The following is a 15,553-nucleotide window of genomic DNA, read 5'->3' on the forward strand; positions in this document are numbered from 1 at the left end:
ACTGAATGATGGTTCTCTTGACTGTGACGCTGAATCCCCATTTGATGTCCTGCTTCGTGGGCGGAAGAAGGTTTTTAGCTTATCAACTTTGAGAGTCATGGCTTAATTAGAATCTATTTCTTGGAAGATTACTGAAGAAAATTGATCGGGTCCCAGATACATCGTGTTATTATCAGATACCCCCCTTTGGTAAGATCAGCCAATGACCAACGAACACGTTGAGCACGAATCTATAAGCTAGAAATACCGGTCTGTTCTGTTCAGACCAAGATAAATGGGGCTTATTGGCCCCCCAGTAAAACTCGCTCTGCGAAGCAGTCTTTGTCGGCCTGTTAGGACGACGGATTCATACCTTCTTGTAGTGTACTCCGTACATCGGCCGGTGTTAATCCCCGTCCAGAAGATCAAAAGGGATTCGCCGTGGTTATGAGGGTATCTGCTCTTTGATTAATCGTGTCATGCTTCCAATACTTTTAATCTTCTCTGTATATTTTCAGTTGACAATATATTCCGAAGCCTGAAAGACCCATCCTTACCCAAAGTTCAATATGACATCACTAATACTTTGTCGCACGGACATACCGCCTCCCTATCTTGGTAGTCTGCAATAAAAGGACTGGCAGAGTCAGACCGCCTACTAGTTTCGTCTGATTTTAGTTTAATTAGGTCGCGTCGCGTGGACGCGAATCGATCAAGGACCAATTTACGGCCATTCCGTAGACTGCCCTTCTTCCAGGTCGTCGTAACACGTACAATGCAACAATGGCCGACAATGTTCTTACTTCCAGTGCTGATGTTGGTGCCCAAGCCATCAATGTTCGCGCAGAATTAAAAACATGGGAGAAAGCTTTCGCGTCGGCCAACGGGGGCCGCAAAGCCGGACGCGATGATATCAAACAAAATGCGGATATCGGTTAGTCGAGATTCTCGTGCCGCATGATATTTAAGATGGCATAAATTACTAATTCCAAAACTTCTTCGATGCACTAGCGGCTAAATACAAGGAATACAGTCGTCTCAAGGCCCTCGAGGCATCATTAAGGCGACGCGAAAACAGTCGACAGGAGCCATATGAATGTCACTCGAAAAAACGGAAATATGCATCTCCCCCCGGTCAGGATAGTGCGTATCTTCAAATCACACCCCGCAAGTCGTCCCGAGGACTGTTTGCGACGCCATCCAACAATCGCACCAAGCACCATCCCGCACAACTCGATCCGTATGACTCGCCGTCAACTCTTCGCAGACTCTTTAGTCCAAGCACGCATCGACAAGGACTGCCAGCACCGTCACCGTTTAAGGTTGCAATTGGGCCTACGCCTCAGCGTGATGGAAAGACATTGGGCCTGTTCGACATGCTATCTGAATCTGGTGGGAGTGGGGGAACCCCCTCTGTCACAAGACAAACGAATAACCTAACAGCCGCGTTTCAAACACCTTCCAAACGCAGGCCTGTAACGATGCCCGAGGTCCCGGAAGAAGAGGCCCAGCAGGAGACGCCCAGACTTGCGCGAACTCCTGCGTCTGAAACTAAGCAATTCTATCTTGCAAATTTATTCGCAACACCGACGACGATGCGTTATGCTGCCATGGTGGAAGCAGAGGATGATACAGATGCGCAGAAGACGAGTGTGCTAAACACAGCGCCTGAAATTTCACCCCAAGAAGTGCAGTCTGGGACACCGTCTTTCCTCCGTCGGTCCAACTCTGGTCGATATCCTCCACCTAGCACAAAGCATGATGGGCCAGGACTCAGTCCCATTGTTTCGCGCAAGCCGCAAAGATTTGCAAGCAAGGGACTAACGCACTTAGTCCAAGGACTGCGGGACATGGAGGAGGATCGTATGGAGGACGATTGGGATGTGATGCGCGAGATGGAGGAAGAGGCAGAGGCGGAAGAGGCTGCCAAAAACCAGGTGGAGGAAAGTCAAGAGCCAGATATCAACCGGAAATACAAGAAGAAGGGCCAGAAGCGGACGACACGAAGAGTGATCATGAGACCGGTTTTCCATCAACCGAAGCCCAAATCAAACCCAGCTCCTACAGCAAATGAGGACTGGGAAGAGGAAGATGATGTTGTAGCAGTTGCGGAAACGCAACAGCCACCTGCTGCTCATGACGGCTGGGACGATGTGCCGAGTGATATCGAGCAAGCGGACGAGACCGCTTCCCTTCATACTATATCTGAGCCTGAGCTCGATAGCGGGGCCGAGTTTGATCCCGACTCAGACGATGATCCTGAATTTGGAGAACAGCCGAAACCTGTTGCCAAACCGAAGTCTTTTTCGGAGAGAATCAAGGAAGCTGTTTCATCTGCTGCAAAGCCAGAGGAACAAGAACCCCTGGGTAAACCCCCGAAGAAGTCTTCTGAGACTACGGAAGCAAAGAAACCTCGTGCCCGGAAGATCAAACCCGAAGCTCATGCGAACTATCGATCAGTAAATATCAACAGAGGTTCCTCGCGGGGCAGAGGGCGTTTCCGCAGGAAGTAAAAGCTGCACAACCCTGCTTGTTTTTCATGAAGTGACGACTGCATTCATACATTCATATTTAGCATATATACATAGTAGCATCTTCCGTTTTGGAAATTCAAAGCGTATTATCAACTAGCTCCGAGTATGTATGCACTACACACTGAAACTATCCCGAGCATATCCAATGACGAAAAATATTACTGGTGTCCCAATAGCTCTAGAGCCCGTTCTTGCAGGAAGATGACCCTCTCGGTCTTCATATGGGGGCTATTGCAATGTCTGAGACCCCAGGTAGCCATAGCGGAAACCGCAGTGGAAGTCGTCGGTTCGGTTCCATTGAGTCCATAATTTTGGACGGATGCCCTGGTAGTTTAGGCTTCCGAGTGATGAGAACCAGCATATCTCGAACAGCACGATCTTCTCCGGGAGAAATATATACAGGAGTGACACTGTGTTTGTAGCTGTTGTCGGCAAACATCAAGGTATCCAAAAAATGGCGGTGCTGCACTCTGTCGATGATGAATCCAGGCTTGGCCTCACACCCCGAGATCCCCGTGGTCTCATTGCTATCATGAACAGAAGTGATTCCGCTGTCTTTACGAAGATTTTCCGAGTGCAGGAAAACGGTCATCGTGTGATCGCCACCATCTTGATGGACACCTTCCAGAGCGGGATGCCCCTGTATGTCCTTATCAGTGAAGGTGCGGACATTAAATACATTACAGATCCAGCTATCACTGGCATAGTCAAGACCCCGGCGCTGGTCCAATGGAAATTCTTCCATCATGATCGATTTGAACACCATCAACGCTTGGATAACGGTGTTATGCTGGAATTCAGAGCCCAATGGTGGGAAATCCCGAGGAACTCCCGAATCATGGCGCTTGTAGTTTTCCTCTTCTGTAAGAGCAAAGAGCTGGTCTTCCAGTCGCATTGCCTGACATTTCTCACGATCGAGAGCAAACCGGGCTAGCCCAATTTTCCTATAGTCTACCGTGGGATCTTTGCCAAGATGGTCACTGACGAGTCTAATGTGTTCAAAGCTATCCTGTGTTGCGCCGAGTCCCCGCAGTACTGGGATGAGTGCTTCGCCTTCAAGGAAGATTCGCTTCTCTTGCAAGTAGGTGGTTCGAAACTCTAGAATCTTGGCCACAGCTGCGTGAAAGTCGGCCGATTGCAATTGGTCAAGTACATTGAGATCATTCTGCGAATGAGGATGCTTTTGGCATGCCTGATACATGCTGTCATTCTGTTTTGGAGCGGGGAATCGATTGGAAATGGGACAAGGAGGACTCATGGTTGATTCGGAAAATGATACTCAACTTGGGACTATACTGACTTTGATGAGCGTTCGCACCAGTCTTGGAGCCTCGGAAAGAATAGGCATTCTGTCGATAAATATATGTTATTTCGCATCCGTATAGTTCCCTCGCCATAGTAGCAAATATATGATCAACAGATGGGGAAGCACAACGTCTACGGGAAATAGGATCAGCTGAAAGCAGATGCATCATATGATTGGAGGTTATTACTCTCGTGGCCAGCTATAGATCTCTAGGGGTCTCAGATGGTACGTTATTGATACATAATCGGGGAACTGGGTGGATCATTCAAATGATTCCAGTGATATGTATGAACATCCAAGTAAGGAAATAGATAGGCCTCTATAAACTAGAGGTGCATCGTGTAACCTCGAAGCAAACTACTACCCAAGAGGTACGTGTATGTTTATGACGGCACTACACTGAATTCATTGAGTCTGCACTTTTAGAGCCCTATGAATGGATATTCCCCTACGTCGACTATATATCAAAGTCTTGTAGTCACTGTCTACCCATGGAAATCATTCTGGCTGACAGGAGATGTTAGATAAAGTAACACTCAATGTCTAAGCCCGAAGGGCTTCTTGTGTAACATCCGGAAAATAAGTCCACCACAGTCCAGAAGTACAGAATAAGTTGACTGGTGGCGTAAGATCAAGAGATCGACATCAACATCCCATGGCTTCATATGATGTGGAGACTGGATGGCTGAGAAAAGGGTAAGCTGACACAAGGCAAAGGCTTCATGAGGCGAGTCGGAACAGAGTATTGGGAGTGATATCCAGCTGAGACAGCATGTACATGTTTATGGCGATGCCTACTGTCTACAGTGGCAATAGGAAAGTGAATGGAGGGTTGTAATTGACCATGGTGGAAGTTGACTGCTCTGGACTTCAGAGTATTTCACACATCCTCCTACCTTTTCTCGTCCCCCTCCCACAATCCCATTGGTCTCTGTTTCTGCGGGGTTTGCTGTTCTGCTTCTCTTAATCTTTTTTAAGAGAAGGGGTCGGAGGTACTTGGAATAGGGAATGACACATCGAACGGCAGAAGGCAGAACGAGGACGTCACGCACCGGGACGGGCCCTATGTTAGATTATTATAGACGAAGAAAAACCGTTCTTACATGTTGGCTTATTTCCCTAGACAACTATTGGATTTGTAGTATAACATCCTCAATCCAAGCTGTATATTTAATATGGATTATATCGCTGTTGGGCCATCTGCAGCCGTCTGGAGCGATCAATCACCTCTTGAGACCTAGATCTGTATGGTCTCCGGGACCTCTGTGGCCTACTCCGATAATTCACAGGAGTCGATCTACGACCCGAGCCATCAGAGTCCCTATGCCCTCCGTCAGACGTACTCCGCGGAGTATTCGCGTACTGAACATGACGATCCCAGTCCTCTAAAGAATTATACGGACTCCTTAGCCATGCCTGTAATTCATGGAGAAACAGACGGGCATTCTCACGTCCAATGAAATCTCTCAATAGCTCCTCCGCCTGTCCAGCACTGCCTTTGAGATCGACCGTGCGTAAGATAGCAACGACGTATTCCAGCAGAAACTCGGCATTGTTCGCCCTGCGACTCTCCAGCCGTTGAGGTCCAGGGCGCGGGAGTTGGTGAGATGTCCGCTCTACGTCCTCCGGTTCCGGGTTCAAGAAAGAGAAGACTCGTAGTTCGCGGCGGATCCATTTCCGAGCGCGCGAGACGAGCTGCTCGTCGCGACTGAAGATCTCGGGCGTCAGTTCTCGATACTGAGACAACCGATTGGATCCAACCCGCATGGAGTATGTTTGGTTGCGATATACATTGCGCCGACGTTCGAGGGGGTCATCTGGCGGTAGTCGTGGCGGGGGTGGGGGACGTCGCCCTCGTGGGCCATATCGATTACCAGGACGTGATCGAACAGCTGCTGGGGCTGCTGGGATAGCTGCGCTTGGGGGCGGAACCTTGTATAGCTTCGGACCGTGTGTGGCGTTGACTTCGTATTGCACGGCTGTCAACTCGATTTTACCTGTCATTGTCAGTCAGGTCAAGTGAGCAGTATGTGTATCCACGGGTATTCTTACATAGTGGACATTTGGGTTGCTGCTCGATCCAACTGACAAGGCAGAGGAAGTCGAAGTTGGCATGGTGGCATGGCTGTGCCACACAGGGCTCAGTGATGGTGTCTAGGCAAATAACACAAGGATTTGCTGCCTCTTTCTCCTCATCAGCTACCTCTTTAAGAGTCCGCTGGAGAATTTCCTGTCGCAAATCGACATCATCCATACAGGCGACATGCCAGGGGTTAGTTGTAAGGTTTAGTTCCTGGGGGTCACGTTTGTCACTCTGGGCGGCAAAACCATTTTCTCGGGAGCTCCGTCACCGCGCTTGCTATTTTGCGACTTTCAACTTCCTCGCTATGTGCTAACACCCTTGTCTCTTTTCCTTGACAGAATGCGGTCTGCCAAAGCAGTTGTTTCAGAAAGACTTGCTCGCTTTGGTTCTACTGCCAATATGTCTTACACAAGTGGGACTCATCGGCCGCATACCATCACCTCACTACGGCGCTGGTCTATTGTGAACAAGGAGCTTCCAGGTTAGATATTATTACGATCCATTGCCTTGCCATATTTCTAACAAGTGTCTTTTCTTTTTTAGCTGTGTCTCAAATTCGCGCAATACACGTCTACGATTTCGACAACACCTGTGAGCATATGCAAACCTAAGATGTTCCGACACTTGACCACTAACATACACATCTCCAGTATTCCTAAGTCCTCTACCAAACCCACAATTATGGCATGGCTCCTCAATCGGTTTCCTTCAGACGAGTGATAGTTTCGCGACTGGAGGATGGTGGCATGACCCCAACATTCTCAGCGCTACAGGAAAGGGCATGGAGATAGAAGAGCCTCGCAAATGGGAAGGCTGGTGGAATGAACAAATTGTGAGCCTTCTTATCCTATAATATTCAGGGCGTTCAACTGACTTTTTCAAGCTGAGTTTGGTTAGGAATAGCATGGAGCAGAAAGATGCGCTCACGGTGTTACTGACCGGTCGAAGTGAGGCCGGCTTTTCAGATATCATCAAGCGCATGGTCGCTAGTCAGAACCTTGACTTCGACCTTATTGGTCTCAAGCCCGAAGTTGGTCCAAGTGGTCAACGGTTTGCGACGACAATGAAGTTTAAACAGGACTTTCTTGAGGATCTGGTTTTCACTTACGAGCAGGCTGCCGAAATCCGTGTCTACGAGGATCGTGTCAAGCAGTAAGTCCTACTGAGTTGGGTAATCCGAGTATATCAAGATACTAACATTCTGCTAGTGTGAAAGGATTCAGAGACTTCTTTGAGGGTCTAAACAGAGAACTTCAAAGTGGGCCCGTCACAGCACGGATGCCCATCCTTGCTGAAGTCATCCAGGTAACCGAGGGGTGCACATATCTTGACCCCGTAACTGAGACTGCCGAGGTGCAGCGCATGGTCAATGCCCACAACCTCACACTGCGCAACCCCGCTTTGAACGTAACCAAGAGCCGCTGTGGACGGATGTATATCAAACGAGTCGTCTTCTACACGGGGTATCTGGTCACTCCAGATGTTTCAAACAGCATGACGCAGAATTTGCTGGCTCCGCTGCTCCCCCCAGGGCTTGTCGAATCAAATGACCTGAAGTACATGGCTAACAGCATCCTAATCACCCCACGCCCAGCGCCCCGTTCGATCCTGGACAAGGTCGGAGGCTTGGGCAAGAAACTAAAGTGGCAGGTTACCGGAACCGGAAACCTAGACAATAAGATTTGGGCGGCCCGGGTGGCGCCTATCCCAGAGACGGAATCGTATTACACGGAGAACCCACTGCCAATTGTAGTACTGGCTGTTCGCAAAGGTGCTCGTCTCATCGATGCAGGCAAGATCCAGAACTGGCATCCCATTCCGGCTGACAGGGCCATGACCATTGATACTGTGGTCGGCGAGAAGGTTGTCCTACGGGTTGAAGACAGCGGAGATCATCGTCAAGGAGAGCAGCCAATGAACAGGAGTCAAAAGAGACGCTTCATAGAAGATGACAACGTGAGCTGGCCCAATCAAAACTTTGGCGTTGATAGCCCATCCCATGGCCGCGGCAACTACTCCTCTCAGCGCGGCGGAGGTGATGGACGTCCCCAATACGATGATGGTCCGCGAGGAAGAGGCTCTCATCGTGGTCGTGGCCGAGGTGTTGGACGCGGGCGCGGTAACAACGCCCGTGGCCGTGGCCGAGGTCGTGGTCGAGGTGAATACTACCAGTACAGGTCGCTAGATGACCATGGCAATGGACACGATGGGGCGCATGACGGGAAGAATGGATACGGTAGTGGAGGTACAGGAAAAGGAGGTTACTCCATGGACTATTGATTTCAACGTGTATTCGGAAACCCCAAAGCCGCAGTTTTGGGACGGTGATCCGCTGGTGCCCAACATTATCTGTATGTTTACGAGTTCTCATCATCTCCGGTTTCAGCTTGCATCAGTAATGGATTGGCGTACGGAGTCTCACTTTTCTTATCCACCCTTTATGGTTATATAAGATCCTAGAAGAATGATTTACGGTCGATATTCGTAACTTCAGCGTATATTATATAAATTACATATGTCCTCTACAGACAATAATATTCTAATGTTTGCTTTTTGTGGTCACCTTATATGTCAGCCGTCCTTTCAAACCATTTCACTTCCTTCCATCAACCTCCAGCCTTCATGTCACTATCTACAAACCACGTTATGGGACACCTGTTCTAGTATTTGACAATATATCTACACTTCCCAGTATTGGCTTTCATCTATATCATCGTAGATGCCACGAGCGCCTCATAGATGACATGAAAGACCTTGACACCCCGATATCTCAACTTTCACTCATGAACGTATCCTCAGGACGTTCTACCTGATATTCCAGATGGATCCCAAGGATGATGACAGCAGCGGGTCCTCGTTCTGGTTGGGCTTTTGTTCTCAGTTGTATGCGACTCTATTGGATTGATAAGCCATGGATCGCAGAGCTGACGAGAACAGCCGTCAGTGATATGTTAAGCCCCACCGTCGTGTCATGTACGACTATGATCTGAGGCGAAACCGGTCACTTTAACCTTTATCATCTTCGTAATCTTCGATTCCTTACCCCCAAATACCCATCGTCAATGTTGACGAGCCGGAGAATCTTGATCTCGACAGATGGCAACAAAGAATGGAACATATATCAATACTCCTGGGGAGAAAAGCAAACGAAACTAATACGTCGGTACACAATACTCGTGGGTTTCCACAGCCTATGTGAAGATATTAGCTCGAAGAGGTGCTCAAGATCTTCGCAGAGCTCATCCGGAAACAAGAAAAGCAATGGTTGGGTGTACCACTCTTGCACATGAGATATCATGAGCCGACCATCTGGACCAGCATTTCAACGGTCCGAAAACATTTCCCATGCCCGCTCGCAATGGAGCAGGGTTGCAAGAGGACATTTTTATCGAGAAAAAAAAAGTACAAACAGCCATTCGAAGCTGAAGCGCGGTCAAATCAAATGGGAGATCAAACATACGCTCGACACTATTGAGTTAATCATGTATCCTCAGACATGCCTCTTTATGTTCCTTGTGGAGGAATAATTTCCCCTCACAGCCTCGTTCCTCTGCATGCAAACATGTAAACACCTTGCTGTGTCTATATGTTAATGGAAGTGACTGCGCCGTGATGACTCATGCGTAAGAGGTGGACGCCGATATATAATCACTTCGACAAGGGATACAAACGAACATGTCACGAAGGGGAATGCGTGGCAGAGGAAAATGTCGCTGCCCTACCAAAAGTTGACCTTCGCTATCTTGTTCAGACATATATCTAATATCTTCCATGCAACCGAACAATCACGGCTTCAAGTGCAGAGTGAATGGTTCCTCTCCGACAACTGAACAGCAGCATAAGGTTCTCAGCGGACTTTATGTGGGATCAAGGATCAAAAATGTTGCTAGGCGCTGTGTCGACCATAGTGTCCAGCGACGAGTAATAGCAGGAACATATACACAGCAGAAAGGACAGTGTAGGATCAATTGGAATGGAGCCGGAGAGATTTATACACGATGAATAGAATACGAGACAGGAATTCAGGGGAAAATTGGATGGCTGTCAAAAGAAGTTGCATCCGGTACACCCTGGAGTATTCATGGCGGTCTACATATCCAGGTCGTTTTGACATGGGCTGATGGTAGTGCGCGGTATCGTTTCATGTGGGATTTCGTATCTTGATGTGGAATTCAAGCAAACTGACAATGAATTAGGAGAAGGCCGATATTATGAAGTCCACGATATTGACCTACCTTTACGCAATCTTCGAAATCAATGAATTTGGCCTAGACTGTGTGCTGCAGTTAGCAGTTGATGACACACTGTATTCGGTCGTGGGCGTCCTTTTCGTGTCTCAGGGTCTAGAAGATCGTGTAGAGGTCACGTCTCTTACTGCCTCGCCTTTCAGATACCCACAAGTGTCATCCGGACATTGGCATGTTCTTGTTAAACGACCTAATCTCACACAGCCACAATTCACATGCCTTGGCAAGGGATATGCCAATCTATTGCATGGAATGCCACTCAATGGTGCAAGAGGACCGCTTCTTGGGCCCTATTAGCACGGTGCTGTTCTCTACCTCGACTAAGCTCACTTCACTATTGATCGTTCCATGATCATCATCATCGTCATCATTAGCTAGGTCCTAATTTAGGGAACAAGTCATCATTCTTATTGTCAAGGATGAACTACATTGTGTAGCACTAGATCAGATATTTGATATCTTCTTGATTACGTAGATGAATATATAATGTGGAGATGAAGTCTAGTCCTACAGTTCAGTAGGTGTGTAAGAACTCTTGATTTTACGGTTGCTACTTGAGAGACTGGGTTATGAAGAGTTGACTTTGGTATCATTTTTGATATTGTGTCAAAGGACTAACTAACATTTGCATTTCTGCGTGAGAAGCAAGAGGCGAACACAGCGGGGAATAAACAAGAGGCTGTGGTATACATGACCAAATAAAACAAACGCCGAGTGCTCAAACATGAAACAAAAGTCCACACAAAAAAAGTCCAACACCAGCAAAAAAGTCTGTACAAAATGTGACTCGATGACATTGCATTCATTCTATTCTGGCAGAGCAGCGGAGTTGCCAAATAAGATTTCCAAGATGAAATGACCAAGATGTCCCTTGCCAAATTCCAAGAATAGAAAGGATGTGAGGATTCATATCCCCAGATATGTTCATAAGATTCAACGTCCATGTCCCAAGTGTTGTGTTCCGTTCCCATCCATTCCGTGAATTGTGGGCCAGTGTCATGTGCTCGTAGATATTATTCATTTCCCATTTGTGTCGTCCCATTATAAGGGTAAGGTAGGTCGTAGGTGAAGAAGAGGTGAAAGCAAGTCGCGAAAAGAGAAAAAAGAAATCCAAAGAGAGCAAGTGCTCGTCGCTTTGACGTTGATGAATCAATTTGATTATTCATCATCAGTCAGTTTGTGAAGCAGACTTATACTCAAGATCATGATCAGCAAACCAACAGTTACTATAACCAGTAGGACAAATCCAAACCAGCCAAGTACCATTGCAGAAGAGCCAACACCGCTTCTTACACTTCCATTGCCCATGTCTTGGGCTATCGTACTGGCAGCGACAGATGCTGTGTGCTGCCATAATACGGACACAAGAACGAACACAGAGGAGACGAAGATGAGGGCTAGCGCAACCTGGGAGACGGGGCGGGAGGGAATGGGTCTGACTTCACGTTCGGAGCCAGTTTCGTCAATCTCCTCATGCCAGCCAGGGAATGTCGCCAGAAGGATGAAACAGAAGAATGCGAGAATGACAGCAACGATCCTGCACGAGTGTTAGTGTTGTTCCAGCGATAAGAAAGTGCAGGCTACCCACAGGAGATACGGGAACACAACGGCATCTTTAAATGTTGAGGCAACCCAGATCAGGTTCAATGGATCTTGATCCACGGTGACAATCTCAGCCAGTGCTGTCGCATTGGCATTACAAATGAAAGAACCCTTATCAGGTTGAACACAGATACCAAAGTATCCCACTCGGACTTCCATCTCTGCGCCGCCGACGATGTTGGAGATGGCAGTCACAACATTTGGGGAGACTTGTGCGAGATCCCGAATGGGGTTGTACTTTTCATAGTATAGGGAGATAAGGAAAATGCTAGGCATTTGCGGGGATGACGAAGAGCAGCCGGCCAACAGAAGTGCTGCAATTTGTTAGCTGCATTCCAGTAGAGAGAAAGCAATTGATGATTAAGGCAAGCACTCACATAATAGGATAATAGCAAGCGCGATGATTATCATCAACACGTGGTGGTACCCGATCATTGGAACGAACCCTGAATAAAGAATTAGTAACAATGCCATTGTATACTCTTGGTATGTCGTCACTTACGGGACCATTTTTGAGCAAAGGCGCCAGCCATTGTGTTCAACTATGACCACCTTGGGGTCAAACTCCTTCACGTTTTTTTGAACTCGCTTCTCGGGTCTCCGAGAAGGAGATGCCTGAACTGAATGTGATCGCAGAACTCAATTGTACACCAAGTTGTGCACTTGCTGATGTGTGCGATTTGGATGTGCCAAGTGAATGGATATCGAGATCGTTGGAATGGAATGTAGATGAAGAATGTGAAGCGTAGGATAAAGATCGGATCCTTCAGAAGGTATTCAATGCTGAAAATACTTTGAATAATAACCAAAATATTTGAATAATATTGTGGAATCCGGATCGCACCTAGAGTGGATTATGCAGATGGGTCAGATATGTGACTAGACGCCTGTCTGTAGTACAGGTGGGAAGTATATGAAAGAGACAGAATGTGTAGAAAGAATGGAAGGGGGAAAAGGGATCGTAGCAGGCACGAAAACTCAACGTCAGGCTATTGACAGATTCTCCGAATCTCTCTGGAGGCTGGGGATGAGGCAAGAGTATAGTAAATGTAGGAGGCTGGGCCAACCGCACTTGTTTACTCTCCCGCTTCCCCGGTAACCAGATCAGACCGCTTTCTTATGTGGGTAATTCTGCCCACCAACACGGGAAAGTCTGGGTCTTACTAGTCCCGATATGTACTAGTGCAGATCCTGATAACCTTGGAATCTTCGCCCCACTTTCATAAGCCACGCGATTCACCCAGCCTCTTAGATATTGGGCCTACGGAGTACTTCGATGTTACAATTGGGCATATCTCAATGTTTCAGACTTTCCAGTACTCCGTATGCTGTGATTCTCAAACCCTAACCAACGCTATGTCAAACAATAACCCCAATTTAAAAAAAGAAAAGTATTAACACAGGTTAAGCGCCAAAGTGGAACCAACCAAACCAGTGATCCAATGCTACCCCGGATACCAAGATCCAATGATCCAGCCCTAATGCTCCGTACCCAGATAGAGATGCAGCCTAGTTTGCGGCAAAAGAAAAACGTTTGACATCAAGAGTGGTCGAGTGCCCTGTGTTGGGTTCATCATCGTCCTCTTCATCTTCAGTGTCTGGGACAATCAGATCTTCGCTACCTTGGGTTCCCGTGAAGGAGGACCCCTTTATGACAGAAGGAGAATCGTTACTCCGAGTTTCAGCAGCTACGGCAACCCGGAGTTTAGTGGGAGTGTTGATGCTGTGAGACCGACTGAAAGCGGACTGTCCTATCCGCTGGAGCGGCGTCAGGCGTCGTTGAGAAACGTTGCTCCTTCCACTCGCGGCGGGACTTCTGGGAGTTGAAGGCGCTGAAGGTCTATGAGAAGTCTGAACCGCAGGAATCTTAGTCATGATAGAGCTAGCTGCGGTTGTTTCGGGCTTTTGCCCCGCTTGGAAAGTAAACTTGGAAAGTAAATTCGAGTTTTGCCGGTCAACATGATAGTCAAGAGCCTGAGTGAAACCGGGTGAGTTGGGTGTGGTATCCTCAAGAGTATTTTGAGATACTTCGAGGTCCCTAGCTATCAGGGCTTTGTGGCTGAGAGGAGTTTCAACTTCACTGGGCTTGCTAGATATCTCAAGGTTACTCTCGGGTCTAGACTCACTAGGCCCAGGAGTGGTACTAGGATCGGGAATGCTGGACATGATATCTTCCGCCAATTCGTCAGAGAAGACACCAATCACTGATTTCCGTGACCGTTTTGACCGAAAGAGCTTTTGGCCACTAGGGCTAGTTTGTTCGGAAGTAGGAGCAAAGAACCGACTGCGAGCAGGGGAACAAGCAGGCAGCGAATCTCCTTCAGCCTCAGAGCAGAGCCTCTGCCTCTTTGTGGACTGCAAGGTTGACGATCTTGCAGTCTGGGCCAGAAAAGATGAGCGTTCCACGCTCCGAACCATAGGGCTAACGCCTCGCTCAGAAAAGGCCCTGAGAGGCGTGGATCTGGCGGAGCTAGAGCGGAAGGGGGCTGCATTAACGCTCCAGCTGTTGTTTGCATTGCGCTCCAGGAGTAATTGCTGGCTCGGGGACGGAGTTAGGCTGTTAGGGTCTAGCTCAGCCAGTGGTGTCCTCTTCGGGGTGAAGAACGAATGAATAGATTTCTTTGGCTTCAGCTCGGAGGAAGTGCCCAGTGTCTGGCGGCGATTGATGCCAAGAGTCCATCTATTTGCGGTTAGTGGCTTCAGGATGATCGGTTCCTTAGTGGTTGGATCCAGATCGCCACAAGAAACTCCGACGGCAATTTCCGGCTCCATATCGGAGCCGATGAATGGCAGCGCGGCCAAATTGACATCCTTGTCAGGTGGTGTCAATGTCACTAGTTTTTCAGCTTTGCGACAGAAGACTCGCTGGTAGAGGAAGGTTAACTCGGCCTGTTTGAAGTTGGCAAGGTAGTCAGCTGGGACTCGAAGATTGCCTTCAAATTGCAGCATGCGCAGGGCTTTTTCAACATTGCGATGTTTGCGAATCATCCGGTAGGCAGTCTTCAGCCCCAGCTTAGGAATATTCGCCAAGTAATCACAACCGCTCAAAATGCACATGTTTCTGAAGTCCTGATCACTGAATCCAACCAAGCTGACCTCGCGGCAAGCAGTAAAATCAGCGCGGTTTATCTCAATGCATTCCCCGTGCTGGTCCAATTTCGAAAGCAACCGCCTTGCTCCAAAGACAAGCAAATCAGAGTCCTCTGATATGATTCCCTGGATGTCGCCTTGTTGCTCCAGGTACACCAACTGGGCATCTGCCTCATACGGAGCCACCATATATTGCACATTCATTTGCTTCAGTTCCTCGATCAACTGGCGGGCCATGTAGGGTGTGACATCGACGGCCTTTTGGAACTCCTGGTAAGCTTCTGGGGTCCTCCCTTTCCGTTGTAGCTCCAGTCCTAGGGCCTTGCTTTCCTGACGGCGTTTGTAGCGATCCTGTTCGGTGCCTGCCTTGCTGGGCAGATTGTCTCCATCGAAAACGAGGTACGGTTTCACCCCAAAGAAAAGAAGCATGCGGACTCGGTTGAGGACAAAATCAATGTGTCTACAATGAGATAGTATCGTTAGTTAAGATTGCATGGGGGAAGAAAAGGAAAGACATACTTCCTAGTGGGATTGTTCAGCACCAAATCTACTGAACAAGCAACAGTTCCTCGGTGCAGCCATCCATATGCATCGACTCCAAGTGTTTGCCCACTGAAATTCTTAACATGACATGGTTTTTGAATGGACTTGAGAAGCCCGTGAAGTCCTGTTTCTTTGCGTTAAAATCACCATTCATTTCTGTCCTAGACAG

The 15,553-nt window shown here is 48.1% G+C and overlaps 5 protein-coding genes across 5 annotated transcripts; 2 read left to right on the forward strand and 3 right to left on the reverse strand.

Moving 5' to 3' along the window:
• Positions 1–762: 762 nt before the first annotated feature.
• sld2 lies at positions 763–2,492 on the forward strand (the record flags this gene model as incomplete). The annotated part of the gene is made up of 2 exons (XM_040792566.1): positions 763–913; positions 991–2,492. The coding sequence occupies 2 exons, from the start codon at positions 763–765 to the stop codon at positions 2,490–2,492; spliced, it is 1,653 nt and encodes a 550-aa protein (XP_040644533.1).
• Positions 2,493–2,730: 238 nt separating this feature from the next.
• On the reverse strand, positions 2,731–3,771 carry PGRI_048540 (2OG-Fe dioxygenase family protein; the record flags this gene model as incomplete). Its single annotated transcript, XM_040792567.1, has 1 exon — positions 2,731–3,771. One exon carries the CDS (start codon positions 3,769–3,771, stop codon positions 2,731–2,733), a length of 1,041 nt encoding a protein of 346 aa, XP_040644534.1.
• A 1,331-nt stretch (positions 3,772–5,102) lies between these two features.
• On the reverse strand, positions 5,103–6,073 carry PGRI_048550 (RING finger domain protein; the record flags this gene model as incomplete). The annotated part of the gene is made up of 3 exons (XM_040792568.1): positions 5,103–5,116; positions 5,163–5,816; positions 5,872–6,073. The coding sequence occupies 3 exons, from the start codon at positions 6,071–6,073 to the stop codon at positions 5,103–5,105; spliced, it is 870 nt and encodes a 289-aa protein (XP_040644535.1).
• Positions 6,074–6,241: 168 nt separating this feature from the next.
• Positions 6,242–8,182, forward strand: PGRI_048560 (rRNA 2'-O-methyltransferase fibrillarin-like protein; the record flags this gene model as incomplete). Its single annotated transcript, XM_040792569.1, has 5 exons — positions 6,242–6,383; positions 6,446–6,493; positions 6,553–6,734; positions 6,786–7,054; positions 7,111–8,182. 5 exons carry the CDS (start codon positions 6,242–6,244, stop codon positions 8,180–8,182), a joined length of 1,713 nt encoding a protein of 570 aa, XP_040644536.1.
• Positions 8,183–13,260: 5,078 nt separating this feature from the next.
• On the reverse strand, positions 13,261–15,270 carry PGRI_048570 (putative exonuclease; the record flags this gene model as incomplete). The annotated part of the gene is made up of 1 exon (XM_040792570.1): positions 13,261–15,270. The coding sequence occupies one exon, from the start codon at positions 15,268–15,270 to the stop codon at positions 13,261–13,263; it is 2,010 nt and encodes a 669-aa protein (XP_040644537.1).
• Positions 15,271–15,553: the final 283 nt, after the last annotated feature.

Source organism: Penicillium griseofulvum, assembly GCF_001561935.1.
Source record: "Penicillium griseofulvum strain PG3 chromosome Unknown contig_84, whole genome shotgun sequence".
NCBI lineage: Eukaryota > Fungi > Ascomycota > Eurotiomycetes > Eurotiales > Aspergillaceae > Penicillium > Penicillium griseofulvum.